The 14,026-nt window shown below is 35.7% G+C and overlaps 1 protein-coding gene across 3 annotated transcripts in view; it reads right to left on the bottom strand.

Moving 5' to 3' along the window:
* Window positions 1-2,273: 2,273 nt before the first annotated feature.
* The window catches only part of IGF1 (insulin like growth factor 1), a 54,603-nt gene continuing 42,850 nt past the window's right edge, over window positions 2,274-14,026 (bottom strand). Inside the window, exons 4-5 of one of the 3 annotated variants that reach the window (XR_005627377.1) lie at window positions 10,478-10,593; window positions 2,274-5,619 (exon numbers count right to left, since the gene is read on the bottom strand). Coding sequence is in view for 2 of the 3 variants with exons in the window: in XM_039708309.1 (XP_039564243.1) it covers window positions 10,534-10,593 (60 nt within the window). In the remaining variant the exon portion in view is untranslated. Of the gene's footprint in view, window positions 5,620-8,934; window positions 10,594-14,026 lie in introns of those variants that run through there. The other 2 variants (XM_039708309.1, XM_039708308.1) reach the window with 2 other exon arrangements.

The following is a 14,026-nucleotide window of genomic DNA, read 5'->3' as shown; positions in this document are numbered from 1 at the left end:
ATTTTAGGCAGTAATGTAAGAATAAAGGGTATTTTAAACCAAGTAAAGCTGTAGAAAATATAGGACAAAACCACACATAGCTTAATGAAGTTGTCCATGTCCATTAAAAAAATCAGTCCAGTTCTCCATATTCAGTATAAACTTTGCACTAATAAAATAAGAATGTCTTCCATGACATTATTAACTGCTGTTGTTGATAGTCCCAATTTTCACTAAGCTTCCAGACATCCTGCTGGCCTTCATATAGCTATGATTTTCTAAACTGATTATTTTTCTTTAGTTCCAAAACCTGTTTCAAGTTAGCACAATAAATAAGATGATTTCCAAGTAAGTCAATATCCAGGTTTGATTAATATGCAGCAACTCTTAGATCAAAATTCCTATAAGTTAAATTCTCTGTGTCTGAGGAAGCAGACAACTGAAGAAAGAGGCTGAACACAGAAGTTTTTATTTTTTCTGAACTGTTAGTGATTTCTTGTACATTTCTTCAATCGGTGTTCTTATTTTGCTTGTGTTAGTATAGCCTACCATCCATTTGTATTTATTAACAGGCTGTTCATGTAAAATTAAAAACTTGTGGTAATGCAATACATGTGATTAACAACTTAAAAAAACTGTGATTAAGATTAAAAATAATGTATTTTTGCACTTTTCCTTGACTGCATTGCCAAACTCTCCATTTGTGATCTCTGTTGACTGAATCTTGTCATGAGAATGTAAGAATGAAAATGTGTTGAGTATTGCTGGGTGATTATTTTTAAACCAAAATCTCCCTAAATTGCTGAAGCATTACGATAAAACAGTGGGGGTTTAAGCATTACTGCCTGTAAATATTTAAATACAGAGAATTTTGTGGGAAGGATATCACTTCAGGGATTATGCAGTTAGAGACTGTGCATTTGGAATCTGGAATGTCTACTATGACAGCAAGATAAAAGCACAAGGAGTCAGAGTAAGGATAAAATGGGGTAACCAATCCAGGAAACTGTTTTGCCCTTTAGCCTAAATCAATATCTAGGGAAAAATACTAGAACAAGGCAACATGCAGTGAAACTCCTACCCTCCACTGATTCACAATTTTGATACTTTGGTGACCGGAGGCATTTTTTTGTCAGGTGGTAAGGCTGCCCTCAGACCTTCCAGCACCGGAGTTCAGTGGCAGAGAGGAGCATTTCCCACACCTAAAGTAGATGGAATCATGAAGCATTTCAGGCAAATGGAGGTACACAAATGTTTGGGACCACGTGGGATACATAGGAGGGCGGTAGGGGAGCTGCACTGTGGCGTTGTGAGGCTGTTCTCAATCACATTAGAAAGATTAAGGAAAATGTCTGAGTTTAGTGGCTGAAAAAGGCAAATAGTGCATCCATCTGAGAGGGCCATGAGCTGTGGACATGCACATTAAAGGACAAGTTGACAACTGGGAATGGTCTGCATAAATTTACCATCATCATGCCTGATCAGTCTGATTGCCTTAATATCACCTATAAACTGTGTTCTTACTGTCCACCCCTTCTCCTGCTCATTTAGGGAAAGGCTGAACACTGAGGGTTCTGGGACAGATTGCATCAAGGTTTCACATATGGTGCCACTCCACTGTCAACTGGGCGTTCCTGCTCATGTCCCTCTTCTGCTTTTTGTGCAGGTATAAAGAACTTGCCTCTCTTTCCATGGCAGTTTAGTGTTTAAAGGATTTTGGATGAGGCTCCTAATTTACAAACATTTAGAAAATACCAGATCACCCTGTTTTTCCTTGACTAGGTTCGTGTTATTTTTTTAAAAAAAGAACTCCCAATAGATTTCTGAAGCTTACCTTACAAGAATCTTCCTTTTCCTGCAAGATGCCATATTTATCATATAGTATTTATTCACCTACCCACAGATTCTCTTCTCAAGAATAGAAGTGATAGAGATACAAGTCAGATACCGGCTACCACTTAGTTCTTTTATAGTGAGGAGCTTTTGAGAGACCTCTGTAAACCAGAGTTCAGTCATGTTCCTCTGTGCATGAACACAGGCAGTTCCTGGTCATTCACTTCTATCAATTTTGTCTATAGGTTCCATAATTTCATCTGCTGACACTTCCTTTCATCGAGGCTCTTGAGCCACTTTCCATGCCAGTTCTATTTTAGGATGAATGGAGCCTGATCACCCTGCTAAGGTATGTTCTGATTTTGGTATTTTCTGAGAAAATTGAAATGTATATGCCAGGGAAGAGAAAGGAAGAATGCAAATTGCTGCAAAATCTGCATGGATGATGAATTTTCAACACATTTTTTATTAACCATAATCCTTTATTAGACCTCACAGAGGTGTAAACTATACATACAAATACATTAGAAAGGTACCCTCTTAACAGTAATGCTTCACATTTTGGACCTGATACCAAGAGGGTTGCAAACATTTCAGTACATTCTACAAACCAAAGGGTGCATTAGCCTTTATGTATACAGAGTGACAAAGCCCTTTACTGAAATCAAAGTAGATAAAAGTGAAAATCAGTCAACTACCTCTTCCAACCTTTACCTACCATAAATGCATATAAAAGCCTTTAAAAGCATGAATACACTATTATTTATGGAGCAAAGTTTACTGTTCTAGACAGCTCATAGAGAGAGGGGAAGAGAATGGTCAAGATGGCATTACATGAACTGCAAACTAGCAAAACGTCTTGATTTTTTGTATTATTTGTACATATCAAGAGCTCCATTTTTTGATTTATTGGTTGTTACTAGAAAAGCTTATAAGTGCTAGATGGGGAGAATAGCGCAACAAAGACATTGTTGAGGTATTTGGGGGATTCTGCAACACAATGATGTTACATACACAGTATGAAATATTATTTGTCATCAAGTAGTGACATTGTATTATGAGTAAGCACGAGAAAATAAAAAAGAAAGAATAAATCCAGTTAGAACTTTAATAGATATTTAAATGGTTTCTAGTAAATGAACACTTAACACTTGTCACTGTTTGGTTATAATGACTTGAAATGTTAATAGTAGGATTATTCAGTAGTGAAATCAGAAACTCATGTATCCACATTCATGCTTTGCATTATGGAAACCCCAGTTTTAGTCAGGATACAATTGAGGTCCAACACTGAAGAAAAGAGGACAGTTACTCTATGGAAAGGCTGCCCTGAAAAGCAAGTGCTACTAATCTCTTTGTTTAGCATTCTGGGTGGCTTCACAATAATTTGGGAGAAAAGAAAGCTTATACATGATTTGATTATCAGCAGCAGGTGGTGCTGCTTCTACTTTCATTTTGTTTCCTGACATTCTTAGTCTTGATAAACATGTTTAATATTCAAACCTAAGACTCCAAGGATTAAGAAACTGTGAAACAACCATCACATTCTGACAAAAGCAATGAGAGGTGTCAGACTACAGGTGAAGCTGTTCAGAATATAATAAAGTACCAATCTGCTTTCAGTGGAGCATTTTATGACTCATGTCTGATGAGACTTAGTTTAACCAGGCAACTATTATCATTATACACTTTTGAGAATTATTTTTTTTCAACTTGTTCAGGATTTCTATAGAATTCTGTTGGACTAATTCCTTAGAAATGGTAATAAATGAAAAGATAGGAGTTATACATTGTATCATGCACTCACTTGCATATGTTGTATTATATTCAAACTTGTCTCTAAGGGGAAATAATGGAGAGAACCATGATTCTTATTCAGTATTTATATCAATTGCATTTGAAATTCTAGTGTAAAAAAAAAGGGATATAATTCATTGCTGTGCGCAAAGTAAGGATGTTTTACCTCTTAATTGATAACACTTTAGTCTGTTGGTTTCGGATCCTTTGTCTTCGATCATTGTTGAAATTAGAATTTTTTCACACCATAAGTCAGGTTAATGCCAGTAAACCAGAAAGAGTGGAAAGTTAATTTGAGTTTTAAATTTACAAAGTTAAATATTTCACTACAAAATAAGAGTTTAATTTAATCAGTTGTTTATATAGTTATCTGGATAAACCTTTTTCTTTAACATGAGTATGTGAAGCATTCCAATTGGTCAAGTTAGAGTCCTTTTTGTTCTGCAGGTATTTTATTGCTGCTTCAGAGGAATGAAATTATACTAATGAATGAAAAATACAATAAAATGCAGCACCTTTGATTTAGTTAAAAAATGGTGTGAAAAATTATCTCTCAACTGTATTTGTCCTTGTTTCTTAAGAACTTCAATAATGTGTGAATATGTAGATATTTTAGGTGGGTGTATGTTTAATACTTGTACCAAAGGATGTTTAGCAGCAGAAGTATCACATTGGTGCTTTTTATGACTTGTGTGCCAAGATGGCAAAATAAAAAGTTACTGAACAACACAGAGAAATCAAAAATTAGTATAAATAATTTTGGGTATAGGAATTTGCTAAGCCTTTTCCACTTCTGATATAGTTAAGAGTGCTGTAGAGGGGGATGAATTATTCTACAAAAAACATATAAATGACAAATTAATAGTTGAGGTGATGACAGAAATTATCATTCTGCTCTGTTTATATTACCTATTATTCTTACTTTGAAGAGATGTTTACACTTTAAAAAATGACACTTAACAGAAGTTTTATGGAGAAAAATGAAATAGAAGATAAAATTTTAATACAGGTTTTTATAATATGGCCCTCAAAGTTAGTATTTTATATCTGATAAATATATTTGCCTGATGACAATGAAGAGGTGTCTTATGGTTTAAATATCTGGTCATTTCTTTAGGTATGAAAAATAATGACCAGACCTAAATTGTGACATCCATATTACACAATGTTCTTCTAAAATTAGATTCCAGTTGGATTACTGAGCATAATCCATAAGATCTGAAGAGAAAAAAGCAAGCATTTCAAACTTTACTTGACAGGAAAAAGAAAAGCATAATATACACATGCACATAGACATGCACACACTGTAGCACTGTCTATACCCATATATGTGTACATGTGTCTGTAGATGTGTATATATACACAGCCACGCCCTTTATGCAGCCTAGGGTAAGATTTCCTAATGTAACCATCAGGGAGGTCCTTCCTATTTTGGCCCCTGCCAGAATGGCATCTCTATACTCTATGATGTGAAATCAAATTTCTGACATTCCCATAACACGCTTTGACTTTTTTTTTTTTTTTTTTTTTTTTACAAAATGAAGATTTTTATATATCAGATACTGTGTGTTTGGGTGTTTATAGTCCAGGAGAATATTCCAATGCTGTCAGAAGCAACATGTTTAGTGTAGGATTAGAATGGGTAACAACTCTGTGTTGAAATCTTTCTTTCCTTCTTTCAAGACAAATTTAATCTAGTTGCTTTACTGAATGTCACTTCCACACATTAATTGGATAATTAGTAATCTCATTAAGAAAAATTCTTTATTTTATGCGGATTGTACCCATGAGAAAAAAATATCACTCATCTCCTCCTCCTTATCCCTTGCCCCCAGAATCAAAACAAAGTGAATAAAAGCAAAACAACCCTCCCAAACAAACAGACAAACAATAAAATTATGTTGCAACAGTCTTTTAACTAAGTTTGCTGGGTGGAGCAGGACGGAGGAAAAATGTTGGTTTTCAGTAGAAGTTGGGTGTTTGGAAGACTAATTTCCACTGACCAGTATCCTAAAAAGAGGGACCAGTATAAGTAGACCATCCCAAATAAATTATTACTATTCCTTTTCAGACTAAAAATAAAGCATTTAAAATATATTGATTATACCTTCATCAGAACAACATAAGTATTCTATTTGGCTTATAGGTTCCAAGAATCTCTTTTTGGGCTTAACTTAGCATAATTTCAAAACAAAAAAAAAAAAGAAATGTGAAATTTTGCACATAAGGATGCTCATAGTGACCACATAAAGTAATAAAAGAAAAATAATTCACAGACAGTTAGCCATATATTTCAACTTTTTCTCACAATTTGGAATGGGTGAAAATTTAAAAAAACAACAATTTCCTGTTTGGAATATTTTTTTCATTCCTTGTTCAATTCAGATGTGCTTGCATCTTTTGTGGGTTTTAAAACATTAAGTTTTCGATTATATGCCATGAGTAAGAAAGTAATCAGGTAAAACTAAAAATGTGTGCACAGTAAAAATCTCAATCACGTCATGCCACTGACCAAGCCAAACTCTACTCTGATTTCAGACTAGAGTGTGGCTTAAAAATCTCTCGTATGATATTGGACTTGCATGATCTGAAAGGCTTTCAGTCACATCAAGGCTTTCAGTTCCCTGACTACTAACACTTTTCTTCATCTGAATTTCTGCCTTGGAACAAGGATTCAGGATTTCATTTAAAATCTATGACTTTTTGTGCCATTTTGACTCTTATTCCTGCCCCACCTGTATCTATATAAGATTTCTTTGCTGTTTTTTGAGTGACAAAAAGTTGAAAAGTTATGGCTAGTTTTATTTCTATCTTAATAACCATACCTATGTAATTGTCATTTTCATACATTAAAAAAATATTTATGCTTTCTTTTATATTTTAGTCAAGTACTTTCTTAAACAAAACAATAGCACCACTTTGGCATTGTTGGCCAAATCAGTAACAGGTAAAGAAAATATGCAAATACACTTTTCTGATCTTGTCATATCATGCACTTTCTTGTTGAATGGAGAGCCAAGAAGACAAAGTGCTTGGCCTGAGGTCTTCATTTGTCAGATTTAATCATTGGTACTGAGAGAACAAGGAGCTCTGGGGCAACTGAGCATGGCTTCTTGTTGTGTATGGAATTCAATTCTGTAAAGAAAGCTGACCACTAATTCACCCTTCAATCTTACCAAAGGGATGTGCAGGGTAAGCTGCCTTGGGAAAAAAGGGGGCTATTTTCATGCATCCACCAGGACTGGATGCAACATCTCAGGTTTTGATTTTCTTGTCTCTCTTGGCTGAATGGTGCAAATAAGCTCATACAAGTCCTTCATGGAAATGTTGGTTTATAACTACATTTTCAGCAGAATAAAGAATTTATTGATTTTCCATTTAAACTCTTAATGACTAATTATGTTTACTATGGAGATGACACTTAAATTTTGCTACCTTGATGAAGGAGGGATACTAACTGAAGTGGCTTTAGATGTGCAGTGCTTTTTGGACTGACTGAAAGTAATGAGGCTTAATTCACTTTTTAAATTATGCATTCCAGTGATATTCTGTGTAATAGTTGGAATTTTAGGTATATTCTAGAAAGCAGAGATCTTTGATCTCTGTCATGTGACGTACACAATAGGGAAGGGTGAGAAATGTGCTTTTGTTTACCATTTCAGTGATTTATGAGAATCAATGGCATCTGGTGGGAGCCCTGTTCCTAAATATCTGGAGTGCTTTTAAAAATCCAGCTGAACATTTCAATTTCTCTAATTAGAAGTTTTTCAAGACAGACTGCTTTGTACTTTTGGGAGGGAGATGCTTTGGCTCATGTTTCAACTTCTTTAAGTAGCGGATTTATTGTGATTATTAAGCTAAAGCAGCCCTTTATCTTTCGTACTAACTGGTTTACCATGTGCTCCCTGCCAAATGACTGGAGATTTCTTATCCAAAGTGCATTCCCCACCCATGCATTTCTCACCTCTATGGGGCTGGAGCTACTTCCCATTTTGTAATATCATTTATTCTCTAGTAAAGCAAAGTGCTGACTTTGAAGTTTGCAGCTATTCAGTATTTATTTTAGTTGCTTTCAAGAATTGTTCCAATTTGTTTAGACAGTTGTCAAATTGTGATAAATATTTCTGTCTCTGAGTGACACTTCCTAATTATGGTTTTTCAACAGGAGAATTATGGTGTGTGAATCCCAAGATAAGACCAAAAATTTGAATTAATTTGCAGGAATTAATGCAAAATGATGTATAGTTATTCAGTTAAAAGCACATCAGTAAAAAACTTGTCTACAAAGAAACTTGCTGTCACAGATGTCTCAAATTGCTTGATACACTCACACCTTTCTTCCCTCTTCCCCTTAGAACTTCAGAAGAGACAGGGGACAGAAAGGGTCATGGGGCTTGAAATGGAAATCTGTATTATGTCTGTGACATCAAAATAATGGCTTATTCTTAGATTGCGTTGCAGAATTCTTACAGCCACTAAAGTAAAACTCCTTCCCTCTCCATCCCCCCTGCCAAAAAAGGCCTGTAGGAGCTGTGACAGGTATCAGAATTGCTAACTCTTTTATTAGATTGGTGGTAAATAATTTAGATTAGTTTCTCCATCTGTTTCTCTTTACTTTCTTCCTTTTTCAACATAACTATCTCAGTCAATGAGAGCTGTGACATATTCTTTTTATTCATTTACTGTTCTACTTTTACATTGCTATGGCAGCTTATTGTGCATATAGACATCCATCTCACAGAAAGCAGAGGGTTTAAAGAGTTGTATAGGAATACATTGCACTTCTTAAAAATACAAACCACAAATTTTCTATGGGAATAGAAAAGGAGCTACAATAATTTGTTAGACTTTTATGACCTTTCCTGCTTTTTTCACAAGGGACTGTTGAGGAGCTTGATATGCAGTCTGGAGAGAACTTTCTCTTGTGTTTAAGTCAATAGTTATTCACTATTTTTTTTTTGCTTTTAGAGCCCTTCCTTCTCCAGAAGGGATACTGCAGTAGAAAGTAAGGCAGATTTGAGCAGCTTTCAAAAAGAGATTCTTTCTTTATACATCTAATCTGCCACCTCCCTAACTGCTCCCTTCATACACTGTTTTCCAGGCTCCCTTTGGAACTGTCCAAGAAATGCTTCATCCCTTGCCTGAGCCTGCCACATGAAGCATGGTGAGGGGAAAAATTTGAATGGGACTGCATTGGAGTTCTTGGACAGGGTGGAACAGTCCCTTCCTCTTCCTTCCCTTCTCTCACAGACAGGTTTGATCATTGCCTTGGGACACTGTTGGCTGCTTATCCCCCTTCGCTGCTTGGCCAATCTACACTGGAACAGTCCCTTCCTCTTCCTTCCCTTCTCTCACAGACAGGTTTGATGATTACCTTGGGACACTGTTGGCTGCTTGGCCAATCTACAGTGGGCTGATTTACAAAAATGCAGCAGAGGTGTTATTCAAGGAAGAACCACTGCAGGGCCTATCAAGGTTACATGGCAGGGATTATCTGGGCATCTCTGACTCCCACAAGAGTGGGTGAATGGCACATTTAAGTGAGGGTGTAAGGATGTTATGGTTAATCTCTCCTCGAGGACTCATTCTACACTAGTAGTTTGGTGATTAGACTAGCTTTTCTGATTTGGAGAGATGCAGCCCAGCTCACAGTCAGGTAAGCCATGTCTGGCTGTGGGAAGAATTAAAATGGAGGGGAGCTTGAGTACCCCTTTATGATTGAACAGAATGCTGATATTTCAGGAACATTTAGGCACTGGTGGACTACTCTTTGAAGTCACTTGTTTTCCAAATTGTTTTTCAAATTGTCTCTCTGGGCCTGAACATGAGTTTGCATTCCACACAATCGGATGTCAAAACACCACCCTCCAAGCATCTAAAAGGAAACAAGTATTTTCTCTTGAAAATGGTAAAGTTATTTTCATGTTAAAATCTGAAGTAATTTTAGTTGATTTAAGCTGAATATTTTTGAAATTTGTTATTTAATCTTTGGCTTGGTCTTTCCATATTTGCTTTTACCTATTACCGTTTTGGCCAGACCCTTTCATGTAACAAACTATAAAATAGCACCGTTGTACTATAAAACAGAGATTTTTTACATACTGTTTGATATATGTGTATTGTTGATATGCTAAATTTTACATACTGCATTATATGGAGGAAGAAAGAAGTTACCTATACTGTTACAAAATAATTACCTGGAGGAATCATTACTGGTTTGAGAGCCTATGTATGCTTTAACTGCTTTTAAAAATCTTTTGTCTCACAAATTGCAAAAAAAATTTGCATGTTTGCAAGAGAAGGAAGAATAAAACTGTCTTAAAACAAATGCATGTATAACCCATATTTTGTCGAAATGCCACAGATGGAATTAATGGATGTTAAAATTGTATATGTTACCTTACTGCTGCTGTTACTGGGAATGTCAAACTGTGCAAATATGAAGGGGTAGACAAACGATGTTTTCAGACACTGTAAAACAAACAGCCTGTTGCTTTTAAAGAAGTGCAAATAAAAAAACCCACCACTTAGACAAGGCTGATGAATCACTCCAGCAGCCAGTGTTCATAGGTTAATTTAGTGCAATTGGATCCATCAAAGGCCCAAAAAATTTGTAGGCTTTTGAGGGGCACAGGACTTTAAGAGTTTTTGTGCAGGACATTTAAAACAGGTTAACAAACAGCAATATATCAACCACAGAATTTTTTAGCTCTGGTCTGGTTAAAATGTTCTGTTCTCTAAAGACTTAATATTGGAATGTTTAGTTGCATTGTTCACTGGGAGAATGCCCATTGGTTGAAATTGCATCAAGCTTTTTAAAACAAAGGTTTTTTTAAGTCTTCCAATGTTTAACAAATAATTTATTTACAGCAAAGTATCCTGCAGATGGCACATTCATTCTTCATTCTTGTGGATGGCATGTTCTTACATTCTGTAGTTTCTGTTTCCTGTGTTCCCTCTACTTGTGTTCTTCAAATGCACTTCCTGAAAGTTTAGAAAGAAAAATTTGTTACAGGTAGGTTTAAATACATTGTGTGGTCACAAAACTTGTAATAGCGAGAAAACAGTTGTCCAGAGTGTTGAACTTCTAGATAATTGTGTTTTAATCAATAATTCAGTTATCTACAGAGAACTTAACTATGCAGAACTTCTGTACCTGAAATACCCTGCTCTCCTAGACATAAACATTTTGACTGTTGTCATTCTTGATCTTGGCAGAAGAGACATCTGCTGCTGGAGCCTGGATGGGCTTAGGGATACAGCAGGTACCAAAGATTTCCTTTCTTTCCCAAAGATATTTAGAAAAGGAGGATGTAGAGGGGCCAGGGAACTTTCGAGTTGTAACTGCAGGATTTATGTAATCTCTTGGGCTTTGGTACCAGGTGTTTTCAAAATTGCTCTGCTAACTACATATTGCACAGATGGCACAATAGATTCCTTGGATAAGACCTTGAGGAGAAAAAAAATTGTGGGCTTGCTGTAGGAGCTGCAGCCATATAATTTGTATTCTCAAAACAGACAAGGTGATGTGCCAGGCAAATCAAGGGAGCTTTGGAGTGAATAATGCCCTCAGTTCCCTGTCATTCCACACACAGACCAGCATCAGCAGCAGTGATGGGGGTGGTGTATGCATTTCAATTTGATTTCCTTGTTTGCCACTCTAGTAAATATCAGCCAGGCCCAAGACTGCATATTCTGTATCAGACCAAAGCCAGAATTTTTAAGTGACTCTCCATATTTTTAATACTCATCAGAAGTCAAATACTTAGTTCAGTGAAATTATGGGTTTTTTCTAAGAAATGAAAAAACCAATGTGTGTAAAAGGTGAAGCCATGTGTATGCAGCTCTACCACTGCATTAGCTATTATTTAAGCCCAAAAATGAGTCTCTACAATTTAAAGTAATAACATTTTCTTGCTTTTCTAATGGACAGAAATAAAGTGGAAGCTAATTCAGTGCATTGGTTTTGTGGGGGTTTTTAGTGATTTCCCATAAAAAATACTCTTCTACATATAACCTTTCCATTTCCCTTCAGTATCTATTAAAAATAAAATCAGAAATTAAATTTAAATTAAAACAAATCAGAAACTTTCAAAGGATCACAAAACTTGAACTCATAGAGAGCTTATTAATTTTCACTGGATTTGTATTGGCTTCTGATGGATGTGAGAGGAATTCTTATTTTAAGTATGCAAAACAAAAATTAGGCAGTACTAGTAATTGTTAACTTAATTATAGCACCACCAAGTATAAAACATTGAGCCAAACTAGGATTTATCAACACTGACAAGCCAAAGTTGTTAACAGCAAAATAGTCATAATGAAGAGATGTTTTTGTAAGGAATATGCCATTATAGACTAGATTAATCATCTAGTCACTATTTCTGTGAACAGTTCAGAAGGATACTGGCTTGTCCTTATCCAGCTTTGCTAATATTGCTGTAGAATAGCATCAATCAAGTACAGAATCAGAAATGTCAACAGAATTCTTCTTATCCTTAAATTAGAATATATTTTGCTTTTCATTGCCTGTTTCTCTTCCAGCTTTTCCAAAATGACCTTTGCTGCCTTCACTTTTTCCTAAGTTATACATTAGTTTTCACCCTGAAGAGCTCATTTTGGGTGAAGTCTTAAATTTTCACTGATTAAAATCATCATTGCAGCATTTCACAGGAGTCTGCCAACACTAAGGATCCTGCCTTATTCTACAAGTGCTTATATTGGTTACAATGAGCTAAGAAAACTGGAATTTCTTTACTCATATGCCCAGTTTTTTTTTTTCTACACAGCAACAAAACAAAATATTCTCCTCAGTGCTGACCCTAGGTGCTCCTCCTTGAAGAGAGTTTACCAGCATACAGGAAAAGCTCTATGCTTTATTTTATTTGCCAAAAGTCATATATTCTTAAAGATTACAAACTCCTGATCCATAAAATAGACAGTGAGAGACTTAAAATGAAACAACAGCCATTTTGCATTGCAGTGACTTTCAAAGTCTATTTATATTGAAAATTAACTGTATATTTCTGAAATGAAAATATAAATTCTCTGTGCTGCTGTTGTCGTCTGACTTTGAAATGGCTTTATCATTCAAATAAAGCAGGTACTAAGATGCAGGTGTGTTTCACTTACAGATTTTAATAATGACATATAGGTGGAAAAAGAGTTGTCATGATGCAACTAGCTTTGAAATTTAAGGAAGACAGCAGGTTGCTTTTAGAACACTTCTTTCTCCAGAATCAGCATTTTGATACATTACTACCAATAAGTGGTACATGCATGCCAGAAAATGCTTTTCCCCACATAACACATTTTTTCAAGCATGAAATAGTAAGACCACTGGGGGGAAAAAAACCACAGACCCCACAACCAGGTGTGAATGCTTGAATTAGGTTCTCAGACCTGCGCTTGTACTGGTGTAGGAAAGTTTGGTTTGGTTCTCAAGTCTTTGAGAAGAAGGCAATCAGAAATAAAACTGCTCTGAGCTGACATTCAGGCTCAGAGAAAGGCAATCATAATTTTAAGATGAGAGATGCAAAATGTGATCAATTTATAAGTTAGCTAAAGAACAGGAAAGCAGATTTCCATCACCTTCAGCATGGCTCTTTGGAGATAAGGCAGTGTTAGCAGTCGGATTACAACTGCCTCAGTAATGGTCATTTGACTGAGCTGGAAGGATGCTGGGAAGCAAGCAGCAGCATTCTTATCCCATTAGGGCAGACATTCAAACCTCATATTGGCATTGAAAGTTCTCTTGCTCTATTGGTAATAAATGGAAAGTCTAATGTTTGTAGTAACAGGCATGATACCTTAGCTATGAATTCTCTGGGGTCTCTGAAAGCTTTCTAGTTCTGTGGGCAGTGTGATCACTGACATAAAAACAGGGCTGCAAAGCAATTCTCTGAAAAAGCCAAGCCCTTCTATCTGTTACACCTAAAAGTTCACTCATTGGCTTGGTAATGTGGCGTGGTTTCAACAGAAATTAAGATTGGTGCCGTGGTGCATATTTTGGCCTGTGAATGTATCTGAGTTGATACTGAGCCAATTACAAAAGAATCTGCCAGTCTTAGAAAAATTAATGAGAAATAATGCAATACTTCTTCTGTTTTCTTAATGGCATTTTCTGAAACTAAAAATACCAATATCTTTTCCCTTTCTCTCTTAGTCCCACTCAGTATTTATTTAAATTTTGAAGATTAGATAAAATATGAAATGTGTTTTTGAGAAAGTCCACCTCCTATTCATACTTTGTTGGTATATATATTTATGTGTATTTTTCTTATATAAGGTCTAAAGAAGAAAAAGGACTGTAAATCTGAGGAAGAGCAAAATTATGTCTAGATATGCACCTTTTTTGCCATTTTGCTCAGGTTGTGAGGGGATGACATGACACTGTGTTCATGAACAAGTTCAAGTT

The sequence above is a fragment of the Passer montanus genome, unplaced genomic scaffold, assembly GCF_014805655.1.
Source record: "Passer montanus isolate IOZ18808 unplaced genomic scaffold, ASM1480565v1 scaffold20, whole genome shotgun sequence".
Classification (NCBI taxonomy): Eukaryota; Metazoa; Chordata; class Aves; order Passeriformes; family Passeridae; genus Passer; species Passer montanus.
The sequence above is the reverse complement of the archived record's forward strand: the minus strand, read 5'-3'. Positions and strand labels throughout refer to the sequence as shown.